The sequence below is a fragment of the Schistocerca nitens genome, chromosome 9 (genome assembly GCF_023898315.1).
Source record: "Schistocerca nitens isolate TAMUIC-IGC-003100 chromosome 9, iqSchNite1.1, whole genome shotgun sequence".
In the NCBI taxonomy this organism is placed as follows: Eukaryota; Metazoa; Arthropoda; class Insecta; order Orthoptera; family Acrididae; genus Schistocerca; species Schistocerca nitens.
The window spans coordinates 314,873,562-314,894,492 of record NC_064622.1 but is presented as its reverse complement, the minus strand read 5'-3'; the positions used below and the strand labels follow the sequence as shown (position 1 = coordinate 314,894,492).

Below are 20,931 nucleotides of genomic sequence, written 5' to 3'. Positions count from 1 at the left end.
GCATACAAACATTGTGTTCGCGTTACATATACCAGTGATGGAACTCAGGACAGTAGAGGGCCCAGAGTCCTTAGACGCCAGATGCAGATCGGATCCAGGAACGCAGATTGCCGACGTTGGAGAAGACACCGGGGGTGGCCTCGCAGCTGGAACTGCCCCAGGAGACGATGCCCACCTGGGTGCTTCCGCTGACCAGGGGACCACCAGAGTCACCGCTGCAGACGCTCCTGTCGGCCTGGCCGGCGCACACCATGCGGTCGGTCACAGTGTTGATGTTGGCGAAGGTGTTCTTGCACGTGTTGCGGTCCAAGATGCTAATGTCCACCTTGAGCAGACTGTTGGCGGACGGTCCGTCGGTGTACGTGGCTCCCCAGCCAGTCACCGTCACGCCGAGTCCACCTGGTGGGTCGTAGTTGTCACTGGCGAGGCCCACTGCCTGTGCGCTCGAACCCAGCAGAGATCCGGACATCTGAAAATCAGAAAAAAACAATGCACGTGTGCTACATCGAGCGATGTGCCTTCTGTAACATAACATGTGGGAAATGAATATGAGTATATTAAAACGCCATTCTCAGCGTATTCAGAAGACGGAATTTCACGACAGGGGAGGAAGTGTTAATCGCTGTTGTAGCACAAAATTAATCCAGTTAGCATATATGATTGTAATCATTAACTGTTTCACAAATACACTGTCTCTCTTCAAGAGTTAGAGAATGTCTAAGGAGGAATTTTCAGTACTAAGGTTATGAAATCATCATCGTCAGTATTTTGCCCAACGACAGGTGTTCAAATGAGCTCTCCTAGCAACTCTGTCATTTGTTACCCTCTTCGTTTTCCCATAATTGTTTTCTACTCTGGTACTATCCTCCATCTTGTACCATCTGCATCCTATTCTTCTTTTTCCATTCATTGTTTCTTCCATAACGTCCATCAGTAAACTATCTCTTCTCAGCAGAGCCCAAGACAATTTTATGAAGGATATCATATTTGCTGCTGACTGCAGAAATTATTTATTTCACGATTCTAGTTTAGAGCTTTGGGCCATTCTTAAGTGATACTGCAAATTATTTTGCTTCATCATCAAGTCAGTTTTTAAATCCTGCGGCGAATATGACGTCATTTAAAAGAAATCTACATGACTATGAACCCTGAGCATGAGAAGTTATCCCAAAGCCAACTATGTTTCTTCTTCGTTAATATCCTTAAAATTTTTTTCTCTCTTTCCACATTCTCAGTTCTCACTTTGTCTATCTTATCCAAATTTCTCTTTCCTCCGTGTCCATCTCTTGGCTCCATATAATGCCATGCTCGAAATAAAGTACTTCGTCAGTACCTTCTTCAGTTCCTTGTCCATACACCCGCATAGGAGCCTGTGGTTATTTTTTAATTCCTCCTTAGCAACGGTCGTATGCATTTTCGCCTCATTATTAAATCGCATATCTTCTGTGATTATGCTTTCCAGATATTTGAAAGCGCTAACTTGGTCTATATGTTCCTATTATAGCTTTTTAGTTCTTATCACAATGCATTTTGTCATTCCCTTCGGAATCCTCATTCCGAATTCTTTACGGATCTCATTTATTTCTTTTCAATCATACTGCTTTCGCTGTCTGACATTAACGCCTCATCTTCCTCAAATCGAATACATTCTATCCTCCCACCACCAACTAACAGTGGTCTTTTTTTGTCTCAAACATTTCTGAATAATAGGCGCCATACAAATGTTAAACATTGTTGTGGAGAAAACAGTATTGTGGAGATACAGCAGGCTTGACTCACTCCCATTCAAATTTTGCGTTAGTATGTCATCTCATTTCCGCCGCGCGGTATTAGCCGAGCGGTCTTAGGCGCTGCAGTCATGGACTCTGCGGCTGGTCCCGGCGGAGGTTCGAGTCCTCCCTCGGGCATGGGTGTGTGTGTTTCTCCCTAGGATAATTTAGATTAAGTAGTGTGCAAGCTTAGGGACTGATGACCTTAGCTCTTAAGTCCCATAAGATTTCATACACACACACACACCTCATTTCCAATCTGTAGACGTATTTTGTATTGTAGGTAAATATTCTTAATCTATCATCTATCCTTACAGTCGACTATCCCTTCTATAGAATGTACACCAATTTATTCCACAGTACGCTATCAAAGGCTTTCACCAAGTCAACGGAAACAGTGTAAACATCTCTTCCACTTTGAAAGTATCACTCACCTATAGTTCTCAATTACAACTCTTGCATCGTTCCCTCTTCTAAAGCCGTACTGTTTCTTTGCAAACCTTTTTCCAGTCTTCCGTGAATTCTTCCATTCATCACCCTTAGTTGAACCTTTGCTTAATGGGAAATAAAATTAACGGCTCTAAAATCGTAACATTTCTTGACATTTCCTTTCTTCACAAACAGTGTCATACCTTTCGAGAGAGTCATGTGGCAATTCGTCTATTTCATATATCTTATACATAGACCAGATAACTCTTTCACAACACTATTCCCTCGGCTCTTTAGCAACTCTGCCAGTAATTCACCAATTCCACTTCCTTTATGATTCTTCATCTCTCTTAAGGACCCTCGCACTTTCCCTTCCAAAAACAGTATCCTTTCTCCTCTTCTATGACTCACGTCTTCTCTTCTAATTCAGTAGGAGAGGATATAGCATAAAAGATCAATGACAGCAAAAAAAGTCTAGTGAACATAGGCTATAAAATGTATACATTATGAGCTATTTTGAATTTTTTGGGGGGAGGAGGTAGTACGCACGAAAACAATTCTCTAGTAAACATTGGCATAAAAATGCATTCTTTAACGATCGCAATACCAAGAGAGTAGTGTACATTTTATCCCCAACTTTCGAAAATATTGTTATTTAGTCATGTACTTTATATTTCAAATTCTTGAAAAATATTTGTTGTTTTTAACTATTTCTTATAATACATTCAAAAACTGTTCAATATTTGTTAAACGTAAACCAAAAATTTAAGTCTGAGTAGCGGGTTTGAGTTTTCGGATCATTTTAGTGTTCAGGACCCTTCTTACACATATGTACATCTTTAAATAATATGTTAAGAATAAAAGTCAGCGTCAATTAACGAATTTATTATTTTTAAATTTTTTGTAGCGGTCATAAAGGACCTCTCCATACGATGTAAACGTTACAAAAAAAACGGTTGTATTCGTAAGACTGCGCTACAGGATATTTTCAGGTTCTGGACGCTACTTATGGACTTGGAAAACTGTACATATTTAAAAAGCATGATGTTAATAAAGGTTCATAATAATTAACGAAATTAGGTTCCCTTTCTATTTTTTAGTCGTGGGCATAAACAACAACCTCCCCCCCCCCCCCCCCCCCGTACGACAACCCTGGAATTTCCAACGGTTCAATTTTGCATTGTTGTTAATGAACTAAATAGGGCCATTTCAGGAAGACTGCTGGAAATTGTAGAGGAATGACGGCTGGTGCTTCAGCAGGCAAAACAGACAGAAAGTTGTCAGTCTTCCGACTGGATTGATGTCCCCCCCCCCCCCCACACACACACACACACATACACACACTATTTCCTCCCGCGCGCCAGCCTCTTCATCTCAGAGTAGCAATTGTAACGTACGTCCTCAATTATTTATTGGATGTATTCCATCCGCCGTCTTCTACAGCTTTTACCCTCTACTGGTCTCTCTAGTGCCATGGAAGCTATTCCCGGATTTCTTAACAAAGACTTATCATTCTGTCCCGTCTTCTTGTCAATCAATTCCATGTATTCCTTTACTTGTCGATTCTGCAGAGAACCTCCTCATTAATTACCTGATCAGCCCACCTAATTCTCAACATTCTTCTGTAGCACCACATGTCAAATGCTTTGATTCTCTTCTGTTCCGGTTTTCCCACAGTCCACGTTTCACTACCATACAACGCTGTGCTCCAAACGTCCATTCTCCGAAATTTCATCCTCTGATTAAGGCCAATGTTTGATACTAGTAGACTTTTCTTCGCCTGAATGCCCTTTTTGCAGTGCAACTCTGCCTTTAATATTCTCCTTGATCCGTTCCCCATGGGTTATTTTGCTACCTAGGCTACAGAACTACTTCGAAGTCCCCAATTGTGATATTACGTTTTTGACTGTTTTATTTTCTGTTAAGTCTCAATACTTTAGTCTTTCTGCGATTTACTCTCAGTATGCACTCTGTATTCATTGGATTGTTCGTTTGATTACACAGATTCCATACTTCTTCTTCATTTTCACTGGGGACAGCAACGTATTCAGCCAATCTTGTAATTGGTATCCTTTTACTCTGAATTTTAATTCCATTCATGAAGCTTTATTTTGTTCCCATCATTGCGTCTACGATTTATGTACTGAACAGTAGGTGCGAAATACTGCATCCCAGTCTTATACCCTTTCGAATCCGCTCAGTTCGTTCTTGATCTTCCTGTCTTATTATTCCCTCTTTGTTCTTGTACATATTGTATGCGAACCAACTTTCCCTACGGCGTACCCAAATATTTTTCAGAATTTCGAACATCATTCAACATTTTACCTTGTCCAAAGCTGTTTCGAAATCAAGAAATCAAATGAAGCATTTCTTCTATTACCGATGGTTTTTTCGCAGTTACCATTCTTAGATCCTTGTTTTACATTCCAACGTCTATGATTGCCCTTTGTACAGATGTCCATTCCTCTTCAATCCATTCCTCTTCAACTGAACTGCCTACTGAGCTATTCGTTGTCTCAGTGTCTATAGATCTTCATGGGTATCTCTTCAATTCTTAGTACTTCCGTATCCCACTGCCTTGCGCAATGATTCTTCCTGGTCATTCCCTCAAATTTCACCCTTCTCTGTATTGCGTGCAACTATCGGACCACCGCCACCAATCGGACTCGTTGGCTGGAGGTCCGTCACATGTACATGCTACTCATATTTACAAAACGCTCACGCGACAGGCTTCAATAAGGGGAGGAAATGATGTTGTAGTCAAAGAACAGAAGAACTATATAAACAAAGAATTTTTATGAGAAACGTGGCGGCATCATGCGTGACACCAAAGAGAGAGGACCTACCAACATCTTCACTCAGGTGATCTAGACAATGTTCAGATGTTGTATTAAATCTAATTGAGGCATATACCACGCACCTGAACAACAGCAACATCGTAGTCTACAGTCTGGTCGTTGTACGATGCGTGCATGTAGCCAGAGCTGGCGCTTCTGACGAAACCGCCGCTTCCACGCGTTGAGGTGCCGGCCCGGAAACTGATCAGAGAGGCTCATGCCGTCCACACAGTGAGCAGCCGTCAGCGCCCAGTTGGAACTGATGATGGATGCTCCACAGATGTGCGAACCGCCGTACTGGAAAGACAGTTGCCACGGGTAGTTGGCTATGTTGGCAGAGGATCCTCCAATGATGCGGCCATTACCCTTGCTCCACAGCCTGGCCGGAGTGGGCAGAGCTAGAGCTGAGCTCAAAATGGTTCAAATGGCTCTGAGCACTATGGGACTTAACATCTTAGGTCATCAGTCCCCTAGAACTTAGAACTACTTAAACCTAACTAACCTAAGGACATCACACACATCCATACCCGAGGCAAGATTCGAACTTGCGACCGTAGCAGTCCCGCGGTACCGGACTGCAGCGCCAAGAACCGCACGGCCACCGCGCCCGGCTAGCAGAGCTCAGCAGGCACACAAGGAAGATGGCCAGGCGCTGCATTGTGGAAGTTGTGACTGCCAGAACGTCCGTCCTCGCCCTTTATATACCATTAAAACTGCAGACATGGATGGGGTCGACGATCTTCATATCTCGTATGCGCGGCATCATTATCCTGATAACGGCCAAAATAATTACGTTCGACTTATGAAGTGATTATTTTCTCACAATTGTGGTCATATTATTCAGTCACGCACAGCAGGAGTGATATTTTATCTATTTGATGAGTCCTTGAAACGAATATAGATGATGACGGTGATTGGGAGAGATGTTCTACGTTCTGCTTGATTGGTTCTTGTAGCATACGGTAATTTGTCCACTAAGTGTATGATAAATGTCTATTAAGAGAGTACATAACTAGGCCACATAAATTCAGTTACTTTATAATCAGTCACATTCTGTAAGTAGCTCTTAATAATTAACACACAGCACTGTATCTTCCGTTCCTTCAAATTAGTGTCCTGTTGGACTTATTAGCAATACGATTTTCATGGACCTTAATATGGACATTGTAAGCAGCAGTCTTAGGTTACTCGCAAATGTTGCTGTCGTTTATCGTGTACCAAAGTCATCAGAAAATCAAAACAAAATGCAAAACGGTTTAGAAAAGATATCTGTATTGTGCGAAAATTGGCAGTTTACCATCAGCAATGAGACGTGTGCGGTCCTCCACATGGAGGGGGGGGGGGGGGGGGGGGTCACGATAAATGAATTAAATCTAATGGCCGTAAATTCAGAAATTACGGTTATGACAAACTTAAACTGGTAAGAAAACGTAGAAAATATTGTGGGGTAGTCAAAGCAGAGTCTGTGCTTTATTAGAAGATGCAGCAGATCCACTAAATAGATTGCCTACACAACGCTTGTCCGTAATCTTTTGGCGTACTACTGCGCGGTGTGGGATCCTTAACAGATAGGATTAACGGAGCACATCGAGAAAGCTCGAAGAAATGTGGCACGTTTTGTATTATAGAGAAATAGGGGAGACAGTGTCACCGACATGCTACAGGATTTGGGGCGGACATCATTAAAAAAAAGCTGTTTATCGTTGCGGCGGGAAAGTTCAACCTCCAACTTTCTCCTCCGAAAGCGAAAATGTTTTGTTGACGCTGACCTACTTACGGAGAAACGATCACCGTAATAAAATAAGGGAAATCAGAACCCTCTCTTCCAGATTGGAACAATAGAGAACTGTTGTAAAGGTGGTTCGATGAACCCTCTGCCACGCACTTACGTGTGGTTCGCGGAATATTCATGTAGATGCAAATGTAGATGTAGGATGTGTGTAATCCAACAACGATGTATTCTGCTGTTTACGACTGGATGCATTTCCATTAGAAATGAGTTTCGATTCATAAAGAAGTTAAGTTTCTTTTATGTCGAATAAAGCTTTAATTCCAAATAAAACTTCGGCGGATTTCCGGTAGATACGCCTTCAGACATTGTAACTTCTTCTCAATATAATCTCATTGCAACCGTACGTTAGGCCTCTGCATATGCAAGTCACTGTTATTTACGCGCACACTGAGGAGACCAGTGCCAGTCTCTAACACAGACGTATCTTAGCAGAACAGTTATACAGAGAATTACAGATAGACTACCGTCACTATAAAATCACAGTTGTCAAAATGTTTCGTTTGTGCTGATTATTAGTGAATGTTAAAATTGACCTCCACTTTACAACTCATCGGCAGTGCAAAGCAAATATGGTACAAAACACCAAAACCGTTGCCTTTGGGACACAGTCATACTACAGCCAAATACACCACTGCAGCAGGTGCATGAGTATTATGTCGAACATGAGTAAGCTGTTTATCAGCCGCTATGCATTAAGGCTGAATTTTCAGGTTAATTAAGTTAATCTTTTAATTTATTCTGTAAATTTCATTGTATAATGTAGGAGAAATTCTCAAATGGAGTTTGATATATATGTGGAAAATCCTTATGCACGCTGTTTTCTTTGTTTTACACTTACTTTCTTTTTAACTTTGCATTCTGTGTCCCTAAGAATAAATACTACTGATTAAGATAAGTACCACAGAAGGGCCCCGTTCTGTTAGGAAAAAATGCATCTATGAGGGCATATGAAAGCAGCGTCTGCAACTCCGAGAATTTGGCAGACTAGTTGAAGGATGAATCCAACTCGTAGTATGACTTTAAAAGGAAATAATTATACTTTAGAATGTATGATACTTGGTTCTTAATCGTAAATCCACGACAGTAATGCTCGTCGACTGATGTCAAAGGGGTTAATTGTTTTAATAATATACAACTGTTATTTGAGATTTCTCTCTTAGAACTGTTCCTCCTCTGTCATTTAGTTATCTGTGTATACTTTTCTTTACAAATGATGGCTTACTTTGATCCATCCAGGACGTAACCGCCGTCCTTGAGTCAGGGACAGAGATATGCAGTCCTCTCAGTTCGATAGCTGGCAGAGGCAGGTATCGATATATACTCACACGCATGCTGCAACAAATCTCTCCATTATCATTACATCTTAAGTAAGATTTTCGTCTTTGAACACACTTCTTTTGCAACTGAAATCCTTTCTGTAAAATCCAAAATAATCTAACTGCAAGAACAACGTACAAAACGGAGGGAATTTCAGTAAAATTAAGTTTTGGAAGGCAAATCTCACGTATTTTGCAACCATTATTTATCTTCCCCCGGGGGATTCCGAAATTGTGTAAATCAGAACGAGGATCGACATAGCACTAACTCTCAGAAAATGTTTACGCCTTCAAGAAACTTATTCACATCTTGATTCAATATGTTTACTTACCAATTCTCGCAACAATACTCTGACCTTAAAACCCATTATGACTAGTTTGGACACAATAATTTTATCGTGTTGTAATAATCAGCGGCACGAAACGTTGTCCGTGAAAGGAGATTCGTATGCATATAGCACATAACTGAATATTACATATCTACCCACTGAACTATTTTATCCCAAGTTCAGGGATGTGTACAACATTGACAAGTGGAGCAAAGTAAGTGCGGCAGACGCATTCACTGAACTATTTCTATTTATTTTATCAGTTCTCAAACTGGTTTTATGCGGCCCGCTACGAATTCCTCTGCTGAGCCAACCTCTTCACCTCAGAACAGCTCTCGCAGCTTAGTCCTCAATTAGTATATGGATGTATTCTAAGTTCTGTCTTCCTCTGTTCTTTTTACCCTCAGCAGCTCCCCCTAGTGATGTGGCCCAAATGTTTCTTTTCCCTCCGATGCTGTGGAGGAGGTCTATTTCTCACCATATCAGTCCACCTAATTTTCTACATTCTTCCGTAGTATCACACTCAAATGCTTCGAATCTCTTCTGTTCCGCCCTTCCCACAGTCCATATTTCACTACCACACAATGCTGTACTCCAAACTCACTCTCAGAAATTTGTTCCATAGATGAAGGCTTGTGTTCGATACTAGTAGACTTGACTTGCGCAGGAATGACCTTTTTTCCAGTGCTTCTCTACTTTTTACATCCTTCTTGCTCCGTCCATCATGGGCTGTTTTGTTACCTAGGTAGAAGAATTCCTGAGGTTCGTCTGCCTTTAACGCTTAACTGAGATGTCAAGTTTCTCGCTATTCTCATTTCTACTATTTCTCATTTCGTTCGTCTTTCTTCATTTTATTCTCAATCCATATTCTGTACTCATTATGTTCTTCATTTCAACTATTATAATTCTTCCTATCTCTCACTGAGATAGCAGTGCCATCAGCAAATGATATGAGTAATATCCTTTCTCCTTGAGTTCTAATTCCACACTTGAAACGTACTTATATGTCCGCCATTGGTTTATCGATGTATAGATTAAACAGTAAGGTAATCTGAACACTCTTTGTCTTCCCGTCTTATTGTTCTGTTTTGTTTCTTGTACATTATATTGCCCTTCTTTCCCTACACCTAACCCCTATTTTTCTCAGAATTTCGTAAATCTTGCACCATTTGTGATTGTCGAACGCTTCTTCCGCGTTGAAAAACCCTACCTAGGAACGTGTCTAGATATTTCCCCAGTCTTGGCTGCAGTGCCACCTGCAACCTCATGTTGACCTTCTGGTGCCCCTACCTTTCCTAAAGCGAATCTGATTGTCATCCTGCACTTACTCAGTTTTCTTTTCCATTCTTTTGTTTATTATGATCGGTGTCAGAAATTTGAGTGTACCAACAATTAAATTGATTGTGAGACAGTTCTCGGACTTATCGGCTCTTTCTATCTTCGGAATTTTGTGAATGATGTCTTTACTAAAGCCTGATAGTACATCACCAATCTTATACATTATAAAAGCAAATGTGAATGGTCGTCTTGCTGACACTGCTTTCAGTGATTTTAGTGACTTTGACGGAAAGTTACCTACCCCTTCTTCGTTACTTGATCTGAAGTCGACTAAAGCTCTTTTAAATTCTTACTCTTTACCGGACCCCATGTCTCTTTCCCATCACGTTATCAGACTATTCCTCTCACTCAAAGGGGCCTTCAATGTACTCCTTCCACTTATTTCGCCTTAGCTTCACTGCAGTACCCATTTATTTCATTAGTGAGTGACTTGTATCCCCCTATTCCTGTAATTCCCTGCATATTTCTTTCATTCCATCTTACGTCGATAAACCGTGATACTTATTCTCTTATCGATGGTTTCTTTGCAACTACCTTTGTTGTACCTTTCTATTTCCTTCTAACTTCTTTCGAACATCACGTAGTCTAACCGAATTCCTCCCACATTTCCACACCTTTAACAAATACACCTCCTCTTATTGCGATTCTTGAACACAGCAATCGCTAATAGTGGCTGAATATAACGGAGAACTCAATTAGTCTTTCTCCTCTCTCATTACTATTACTGAGCTCATTCTCTCGTCAACCTTTCTTCTCCTACTTCCCCTATAACAACATGTCTGTCTTCCATGACTGTTAATTTTTCACTCCCTTTGTGTATTGAATTACCCGTTCATTATCCCCATAAACTATCTTTCTATCTTCATCTCTTCCTTTCAGCATCTGGATTTATACCAGATCTGTTGTTGTTGGTTTGATAATTCCGACGATAACAGCCCTAGCACTCAACTGTTCACTATAACTCACTCTCTGACCTACCTTCCTATGCATAACGAACCCTACCCCAATAAACAATTTTCTGCTGCTGTTCATATATCTTTAACTTATTTGACCAGAAATAATTGTTTTTCCCCTTTGAGTTAATTCCCTCCCCCTATATGTAGATCGAGCCTTAACCTTCCACGTATCAGATTTTCTAGCATTCCTAACACAAACAAACTTATGACTTTCCACACCACGACTCGTAGAACATAACCCTCTCATTGGTAATTCAACGTTATTCCCATGGTCACATCGCCCTTGGCAGTCCCCTCCCAGATATCTGAATGGGGGACTAGTCTGGAATATTTACTGAAGAGAACTTTTTCAAATCAGGCCATACGTCCTGTGGATACACATTATTTGTCTTTAATGCAATGGATTCCATGGATTTCTGGATCTCTATACTGTGGATCATTGCTGATTTTACCGCCTTTTAGGCGCAGATTCAAAATGTAAAGCCAAGAAACTGCCCTGAACCACTGTCTGCTCCTCCGCCCTCTTTGACAAGGCCTTTGAAGGAACCAGGGTGAATTCTTATACCAGAAGCCTTCGGCTGCCTTTGCTGATAATTTTTATACAAAATTTAAGCAGCTGACGTCTTCGAACAGTGGGCCCAAGAGGTCTTGATTGCTAATCAAATAATAAAGGAGAGGATAGCACCTTTGATTAGCAAAGGTGCTATCCTCTCCTTTATTTTGGTCTGGGCGTTCGTTACGTGATAACTGTCCAAGTTTCTCGTCGAATATTTCACGCAGATTTCTCTTGCTAAACACGCTGAGCTCCCGTGCGCCACAAAGATTTGTCCCTGGATGGATTACAGGGTACTGGTATAATACATACATATTTCGGTCTTTACAAGTCATACACTTGAAGCTGTTAATGTGTGTACAAGGTTATATTGTGGTATCAGCCAAAGATCGCGACGCCACACCGATACGACAGTCAAAAGAGATGTCTCGGTGCAGTTCTAATGGTAGATGCCAGGTGGCCCTGAAAATAAGCCCTCTCAGCATTGCCGCGCCGTTGCACGGGACAGAGACAAGCTTGGACTCAGCTCTGCTTGTATCTGAAACGAGCTATCATGAAGGACACATCATTATTGAGTTAGGAAGACAGTGCTATTCAAGTCTCAGGTGTTGATGTACTGCTGTAAATGTTGTACTTGTACTGCAAGAGAAGACTTTTTAATTGTGTGCATAAGTTAATACTTTACAGATCAAAGACAATAGTGCAAATTCGACACTCTCATATGTCAATGGGTTTATAATTATCATTCATGCACTAAAGTGAACATATATTTCATATGTTGTAGTTCCGCTCAACTGTCTACCAGAGCAATCAAAGGACCCACAGTTATGACCAGACGATTGTAGTTACGTCACGTCTTAAAAAATGGCAACGAGAAGTCCCGCGTAACCCGATCGGTTTCTTTCGCCTGCCGTCTTCCCTGTGTGCGAGATGCAAATTTATTGTTCCTGATTGCTGCTGCCTTAATTTTTCTCATTTCTGTTGCCCTACGTTTCTTCATTCGGGTTATAGTGTATCTTAGAATATTTCACTATGTCTGAGCAGCCACAGGAATAGCTCTAAGCGTAACTGGACACTTTCAGGATCATCAGTTTGAACGCCTGCTGCTCACTGACAGCCAGATAACATCTTTACTAAACAAACAAGAAGCACCCCGCTGGCAGCTGCTCCCAGATTTCGCCCATACCATAGCCAGGAAGCAAGAGGTCGGACTCAACGGGGCAATCGCAGCCCCACTTCCCTGGCTACAAAATGACAACGACGCAGGGCAAAGCTTACTTATTGCCCACCATTGGTCCAGACGTTGATCGCCTCTGTGTAGTGCGCCGGAACTGCTCCCTAGAAAGTCTCGTACGACGATGTTGTCCAGTTAGTGGATGAACTTGTCGTAGGCAAATTCGTAGAAACTGCGCGGTTTTTGAAGCAACAGCCTGCCCTGACGGTCAAACAGTGGAGAGCAGAAATCAGGAGTCTAACCACGCATTTCAACCTTAAACATTCTTGTGGAATTAACAGCAGTGGTGTCATATATCTGAATGCTATCACACGAAGAGTATCAGACACACTCATTCTCGATGCAATGTTCAAACGGCTACTCCCTGATATTAAATCAGTTCTGTCCGTTGTGGACTCAAACAGTTGTGCACTCAACAGAGATTCTTTAGAGCCTCCATTTACTTCAGTCGTTCAGAGTGCACCACAGTGTTCAGGTGTTTCAAAATAAAAGTCAGACAAACAGTAAAAGCGGTACAAGTGAAAACTACGGTGTCACTCTCGTGGTAAATGGCGTTTCCTACAAAATTATGTGACGAAATCATGTCCGCAGTGCTTTTTGAACAGGTTTGGAAATACTGTTCTTGCCCTAATGCAAATTACGTTCGATGTAGACCCGCCTGCCACATTCAGTTAGTGTGTTCGCGTAGTAAGCAAGGTCCGGGTATCAGCCGCTGTCACGTGAGAGCCACGGCGGTCGCAGCTAATCTGTCAACAGGTGTGCAAGGAAAGGGCCTCGCCACTCACTCACGCGCAAGCCGGACATTGCACTACCGAAACGCTGAAGTCTCCGGGTGCAATATGCAGGGGGGCGAACAAACTTTTTGTTGAGTTACGAGTGGAAAAAATAGCCAGTTGGACACTGGTGCTTCTGTCTCCCAGAGAACTAAAGACACGTTTGACAGAACTGCTAGCCCACGTAGCCTATTTCTCACTGCCTACAATCTGCATGAAATTCAAGTCCTTGGCGTGTGTGGTTTGTCAGAAATGTATAAGAGAGCGACAAAGTGTGTGTCTTTTAATGTTCCTTATTCTAAAGACAGTGAAAATATTTTTTGTTAGAGATGTTTGATCTGTTCAACCTGTACATTCAGTACTGTATGTCACAAATCAGTGTTCCTGAACCTCGCAAAACTGTTTCTGACTTCTGTAGTAAGAGTAATGAAATGTCTGAACCAGATAAAGGAAGGGCTAGAGACTTTGAAGCATACGCAGCTGTGAAGGACAATGCGCAGCCACGAATTTTTTGTGCACGGCCAGCCCCGTTGCAAGCTGTGAACTGGTTGCTCAGGAATTGCAAAGATGGAGGAGAGAAAGAGGATATTAGTGGTTTAACGTCCCGTCGACAACGAGGTCATCAGATACAGAGCGTAAGATAGGATTAGAAAAGAATGGAAAAGGAAATCGGCTATGCCCTTTCAAAGGTACCATCTTGGCATTTGCCTGAAGGAATTTAGGGAAATCATGGAAAACCTAATTCTAGATGGCGGTATGCAGGTTTGAACCGTCGTCCTCCCGAATGTGAGTGCACTGTGAAAACCAATGAATTGCAAACAATGACCACAACTCGTGCCATGTCTCGCGTATTTATTCACTTCAATTTACTGGAGGTGAACGACTTCACGGTCATTGCTCCTTCTGTCACGTTGAGAAGCTTCTCGAAGAATCTTCTTAACGTCGGTCATTGGCTCTTGGGATGTAGGCGAGGGTCTTTGCTCACATGCGACAACTGACAAACACGTGAGCCGGTCGGGCGATGCCCTGACGGCTGAATCGACAGCGCCCGATAATGTGGAACTTGCTGACTTCACGGTCATTGTCTCTTCTGTTCTGCTGTTCTGCGCGCTGTTAGTATATAACTCTCTAAACTAAACCAAGTTTTTCATTTATATTCTAATTTCTTGTTCACTTCGATTTCACTAATTTATTTACTTGAGTACCACTCAACACAGCATCTGTAACCAGCGGACGCAGTAGAGCCGCAGTGGAGCTTATAATGTCACGATAGGCACCTTGTCAGTCTCTCGTCTCGTTCTGAGGATATTCAGACGATACACAGCCGAAAAATTACTCGAAGATGCAGTGTTTGCATGACTGCATGACCATAATTTAGTTGATTACGCACTACACCGCAAATAGATAAAAATACTCACAGTTGGGTCATATTGTCACTGCAGGCTGTAAACCTGCTGAACATTTAGCTAATTCACACTGCTTGTTCAAAGTGGAAAGATAGCAGCGCAAATCTTAATTTTCAGGGGAAGTAGATACCACAGATATTAATTTCTACAACGACGAGTAAAGGGCGCACCAGAATACACGTCGTCTCCCTCACCACCACAGGGCCATCGAACGGTGGTCGACATATACCAAGGGATGGACTCACTCTGACCCAGTTTGTGACCTTCGATGATGCAGTTAACATAATATAGAAAGGACAACAGTTCTACGCAAGTCTCAGGTGGAACTTTTCTTTCGTAAATGTCGAAATCGTACTTAAAGAGAAGAGTTTATAATTTTCAGAATCAAATGATGGTGTATTTATTCTAATACTGTTGTACATATTCGACACTCTCCTGTGTAGATGGACTGTCTAACGTACCTAACTCATTTTATATACATATAATAAAGTGAACTAATGTTTCACATATTATGATTGTCATAAGGGATCTCGCAGAGCAACTGACGAACCACAGTTATGACCGAAGGATTCTAGTGTCGTCAGGTGATTACATATATAGAATTCATTAACAAATGATATTCTGTTATATCAACAATATTTTTGCAATAAGGTGGAAATTTTTTACAACTTTTCTTACATTTACATCTACCTGTCCTACATTTACAGTTACGTTTCTTTAATTCTGACTATCATTATTGATTTAGAGTTTCCTTGATTTTAGGGAAGATGCTTAAATATTTATACATACACTGACGCGACTGAAAAACTGTCACACGTATCGAAATACAGAGATTTGTAAACAGACAGAATACGGCGCTGCGCTTGGGCAACGCTTATGTATGGCAGCAAGAGTCTGGCAGAATTGTTAGATCTGTTACTGCTAATACAATGGCACCTTACCAAGATTTAAGTGAGTTTGAATGTGGTGTTATAGTCGGCGCACGAGTGATGGGACACAGATGATGGTTTGTAGACAAGATGCCATACCACATGGCATGTCGGACTAACCGGTTCTTCAATAACCATAGCCAAACACGGTACCGCATGCACTGTCGACTGCATACACTGTTTTTGTGCACAAACTTTCCTGCAGTTAACACGTCCCGCTCTCGACATTTCCCTTTACTATGTTTGATCGGGAGCTCCTTACTAATCGTATGTTTCGTAGCAATTGTCAGTTGTTCCTTAGCAACTGTCAATCGTTCCTTAATAATTATCAAGCAGTAACATTTTAAGTAGAAAGACAACTATTTTCGACTTAACAGAATTATCATATCCTAAATAACCACCGATACACAGAGTGCATGGTGATAAATTGAGCCGGCCGCGGTGGCCGTGCGGTTCTAGGCGCTCCAGTCCGGAGCCGCGCTGCTGCTACGGTCGCAGGTTCGAATCCTGCCTCGGGCATGGGTGTGTGTGATGTCCTTAGGTTAGTTAGGTTTAAGTAGTTCTAAGTTCTAGGGGACTAATGACCACAGCAGTTGAGTCCCATAGTGCTCAGAGCCATTTGAACCATTTTTTTTTTTATAAACTGAACTCGAAAACCTCTTTAGACATGCTCTGTTTCGCTAGTCTTCACATATGTTGATTGCTGCAGGACCAGTACCGGGGCACTAGACAGATAAGTAGTTGTGACTCGGCATATCACAAGGAAGTTCGGCAGCCAGAGTTCTTGAGCATTTTACCACGGTTATTTGCTTCTTTCGAAGACAACTGTATCGATGTAATGTCGGGACGATCTACCAGGTTGACTGTCCTCCTCATCTGACTTTTATCTCTATAAAGTTTACTGACGAACATGAGATACGACATGGACCATGAGGCATGCCTGGTTTTCTCATATGGTAGTGCCCCCCTGCACAAATGTCGAGATTGGCGCTCTAATGAAGTTGCCTTTATCGGCCTGCCAAACATTCATGAACGCATACTTACGAATGAAGGAAACTGAAACATTAGCTACTTTCTGACGTTAATACCTGTATTCAGTTGTCACACAACACAAAACAAAGAATACCTCAGCACTATAAACGTGCCAAAATATTTATTTTACCGTTCATTTATTAACGCGTGGATGAAGAATTTTTCCATAGACAATTGTCTGTAATCCGCGTACCTCGTCTTCAGTGTTGTCACCAGTTGGCAAAAAATCCTACAGAACGAAAGAATGACGCTAAAATAAATAAAACAAGGAAGCACTTGAGTTTTTCAGATTCTTTATTTAAAAGGACAAAGAATTGCAGATAAACATTTTGGTCGGATTACATATTACAATGATGGAACCCAGGACAGTAGACAGCCCAGAGTCCTTAGACGCCAGATGCAGATCGGATCCAGGAACGCAGGTTGCCGACGTTGGAGAAGACACCGGGGGTTGCCTCGCAGCTTGAACTGCCCCAGGAGACGATGCCCACCTGGGTGCTTCCGCTGACCAGGGGACCACCAGAGTCTCCGCTGCAGACGCTCCTGCCGGCCTGGCCGGCGCACACCATGCGGTCGGTCACAGTGTTGATGTTGGCGAAGGTGTTCCTGCACGTGTTGCGGTCCAAGATGCTAATGTCCACCTTGAGCAAACTGTTGGCGGACGGTCCGTCGGTGTACGTGGCTCCCCAGCCAGTCACCGTCACGCCGAGACCACCTGGTGGGTCGTAGTTGTCACTGGCGAGGCCCACTGCCTGTGCGTTCGAACCCAGCAGAGATCCGGACACCTGAAAATCAGAAAAAAAACAATGAACGTGTGCTACATCGGGCGAGGTGCCGTGACTTAACGTGTGGGAACTGTATATGAGTGTGTCAAAATATCATTCTCAGTGTAATCAGAACATTCTGTCAGGAGACGGCATGTCACGGTAGGGGAGGGAGGTCTAATCGCTGTTTTAGCAGAAAATTAATCCGCTACACAGTTGGCATATATGAGTGTAGTCATTAACTATTTTACAAATACAGTGTCCCACTTCAAAATTTAGAGAAAGTCGAAAGAGGAATGTTCAGTATTCAGGGTTATGCAACCATCATCGTCAGTATTTTGTCCAAGGACAGGTGTTCAAATGAGCTCTCCTTCTAGCTCTGTCACTTGTTACCCTCTTCATTTTCTGATAATTGGTACTATCCATCAACTCGTACATTCCGCATCCTATTCTTCTTCTTCCATTCATCGGTTCTTCCATAACATCCAACAGTAAACTATCCGTTCTCAGCAATGTCCACAACAATTTTATGAAGGACAACATATTCTCCACTGACTGTAGAGTTTATTCATTTCACGATAGAATTTTCGGGCTTTGGGCCATTATTAAGTGGTACTGCAAATTATTTTGCTTCACCATCATGTCAGTTTTTTAATCCTGCGGCATTATACACACATCCATTTTAAAGGCTGACATGTGACGAAGCAGAACTGTTCGTAGTACTACTTGAAAATGGCCCAAAGGCGAAACTGCAGTAATGAAATAATTTCTATAGTTAACGGCGATTATGATGTTGAATACTACATGAATATGAACCCCAATCATGAAAAAATATCGCAAAGGCAATCGTGTTTCCTCTTCTTACTATCCTTATTTTTTTCTCTCTTCTCACATTGTCAGTTCTCACTCTGTCTACTCATTTTATCCTTTCCATCTTCCTCCTAATATCTCTTTCCTCCGTGTCCATGTCTTAGCTCCGTATAGTAACATGCTCCATATAAATCATCACGTTAGTCACTTCTTCAGTTCCTAGTCCATACACCCGAATAGAGGGCTCTTGTTCTTTTTAAAATTCCTCCTTAGCAACGGCTTCATGCGTTTTCGCCTCATTATTAATTCGCATGTCTACTGTGACTGTGCTTTCCAGATATTTGAAAGCGCTAACTTGGTCTATGTGTTCCTATTATAGCTTTTTAGTTCTTATTGCTCCTGCACTTATTGTCATACATTTTGTCTTTTTCTTCTTATTCATTCCGAATTCTTCACAGGTGTTTATTCAATTTTTTTCATATTCCGATTATAGTACTTTCGCTGTCTCTCAATAACACCTCATCATCCTCAAATCGAATACATTCTATCTACCTGATCATAAATTAATCTAACTGAAAGTAGCATTCACTATCATTAGCTGAAGTTTATTGCACAACTCAGGTAACCTTTCTCGTCCTAATTGCAACTACCAAGCCCATATATTGCCACAATGGTTTCTCCTATTCCTTCCATTATAATCGCATTCCTACAATCAGTGTCCCCCAAGTACTCTCTACTACAAACAATAAGGCGGCATGTGGAGTGGAGTATAAAAGTAGATCTAGATGCATCCCATTATAGATACGTCGTTTGGAAAGAATGTCTTGCTTAAAAAATTGTGACACACGTAGAAGTTCTGATGAGCTAATCATTTAGTAAGTCTAACTTTGTTCTCCGCTGCTTCCGTAACTATATATACAGACAACCTCCATAATGTACGTTACTTTCTCGAGGCTCCATTACAGTTATAGTATGCATAGTTGAGACTAGGAAATTGAGTACAACAGAGACTTGAGAAAGACCACTTACCGGTTTCACTCATTTAATTTGTAGAAACCAAAAATAAAGAACCTCTGATTCACCGAATGGAAAACTGAACACCTTTCGTCCAGAATGCATTAACTGTCACTCGAATCTGAGATACATTGTTATAGTCGTAGGGACAGAACAAAATATTCCTCACCACTGACAAGTAATGAGAAGTACTGTAGTGATGAATAATTCAAAATAAAATTGATCAAATGGCTGTGAGCAGTATGGGAGTAAACATCTGAGGTCATCAGTCCCCTAGAACTTAGAACTACTTAAATCTGACTTACCTAAGGACATCACACACACCCATGCCCGAGAGAGGATTCGAACCTGCAACCGTAGCGCTCGAGCTGTTCAAGAGTGAAGCGCCTAGAACCGCTCGGCCAGAAAAGCCGGGATTAATAATACCTGATGAGCAATGTTCTGAGTCATACCCCAGTCCCCTTGTAGAAACACGCTGATGCAGAGTTTGTGTCAAGTGTGTTACGGTAGCACAAAATTAATGTGCAAGAGTAGGGCTCTCTAAAATGCATTAGCTCTGTACTGCGTGCTACTATCGGACCACTGCGACCAATCGGACTCGTTGGCTGGAGGTCCGTGACAAGTACATGCTACTCGTATTTGTAAAACACTCGCGCAACAGGCTATCTTGTTGACGTAAAATGCTTCAATAGGGGAAGGAAATGATATTGTAGTCAAAGAACAGAAGAACTATGGAAACAAGAACCATTTTTATGATAAACGTGGCGGCATCATGTTGTACACCAAAGAGAGAGGTTCTACCAACATCTGCACTCAGGTGATCTAGACAATGTTCAGATGATGTATTAAATCTAAATGAGGCATATAGCACGCACCTGAACAACAGCAACATCGTAGTCTACAGTCTGGTCGTTGTACGATCCGTGCATGTAGCCTGAGCTGGCGCTTCTGACGAAACCGCCGCTTCCACGCGTTGAGGTGCCGGCCCGGAAACTGATCAGAGAGACGCTCATGCCGTCCACACAGTGAGCAGCCGTCAACGCCCAGTTGGAACTGATGATGGATGCACCACAGATGTGCGAACCGCCGTACTGGAAAGACAGTTGCCACGGGTAGTTGGCTATGTTGGCAGAGGACCCTCCAATGATGCGGCCATTACCCTTGCTCCACAGCCTGACCGGAGTGGGCAGAGCTAGAGCAGAGCTCAACAGGCACACGAGGAAGATGGCCAGGCGCTGCATTGTGGAAGCTGTGTCTGCCAGAGCGCCCGTCCTCGCCCTTTATATACCATTAAAACTGCAGACATAGATGGGGTCGACGATCATCATATCTCGTCTGCGCTTCATCAAGATCTTGATAACGGCCTAAATAATTACACGTGACTTCTGAAGTGTGTGTTCTCACAACTGTGATCTTACTATTCAATATCGCACAGCAGTAGGGATATAACATTTATCTATTTGATGAGTCCTTGATACGAATATAGATGACGACGGTGATTGGGACAGATGTTCAACGTTCTGCTTGATTGTTACTTGTAGCAACGTAACGGTAATTTCTTACCAGTCGACTAAGTGTATGATAAATGACTATTAAGAGAGTACATAACTAGTCCACGTAACTTCAGTTACCTTGCAATCAAATCCACGT

At 42.1% G+C, this 20,931-nt stretch overlaps 2 protein-coding genes across 2 annotated transcripts in view; both read right to left on the bottom strand.

Annotated features, from left to right (window-relative positions):
* LOC126204207 (transmembrane protease serine 9-like) overlaps window positions 1–12,611 on the bottom strand; it is a 78,737-nt gene extending 66,126 nt beyond the window's left edge. Inside the window, exons 1-3 of the mRNA XM_049938606.1 lie at window positions 12,598–12,611; window positions 5,162–5,444; window positions 112–469 (exon numbers count right to left, since the gene is read on the bottom strand). Coding sequence (XP_049794563.1) covers window positions 112–469; window positions 5,162–5,444; window positions 12,598–12,611 — 655 coding nt within the window. The remainder of the gene's footprint in view (window positions 1–111; window positions 470–5,161; window positions 5,445–12,597) is intronic.
* Window positions 12,612–16,969: 4,358 nt separating this feature from the next.
* LOC126203217 (trypsin delta-like) lies at window positions 16,970–20,547 on the bottom strand. The gene is made up of 2 exons (XM_049937461.1): window positions 20,157–20,547; window positions 16,970–17,478 (listed from the first exon to the last, which is right to left on the bottom strand). Exons 1-2 carry the CDS (start codon window positions 20,520–20,522, stop codon window positions 17,080–17,082), a joined length of 765 nt encoding a protein of 254 aa, XP_049793418.1. The 5' UTR covers window positions 20,523–20,547; the 3' UTR covers window positions 16,970–17,079.
* Between the last annotated feature and the right edge of the window lie 384 nt (window positions 20,548–20,931).

Coding starts and splice junctions, on each gene's coding strand:
- LOC126203217 (XM_049937461.1), bottom strand. CDS start 20,522: ATGCAGCGCCTGGCCATCTTCCTCGTGTGCCTGTTGAGCTCTGCTCTA. Junction 17,479..20,156: donor ACGATGTTGCTGTTGTTCAG/GTGCGTGCTATA, acceptor TCTGATTTTCAG/GTGTCCGGATCTCTGCTGGG.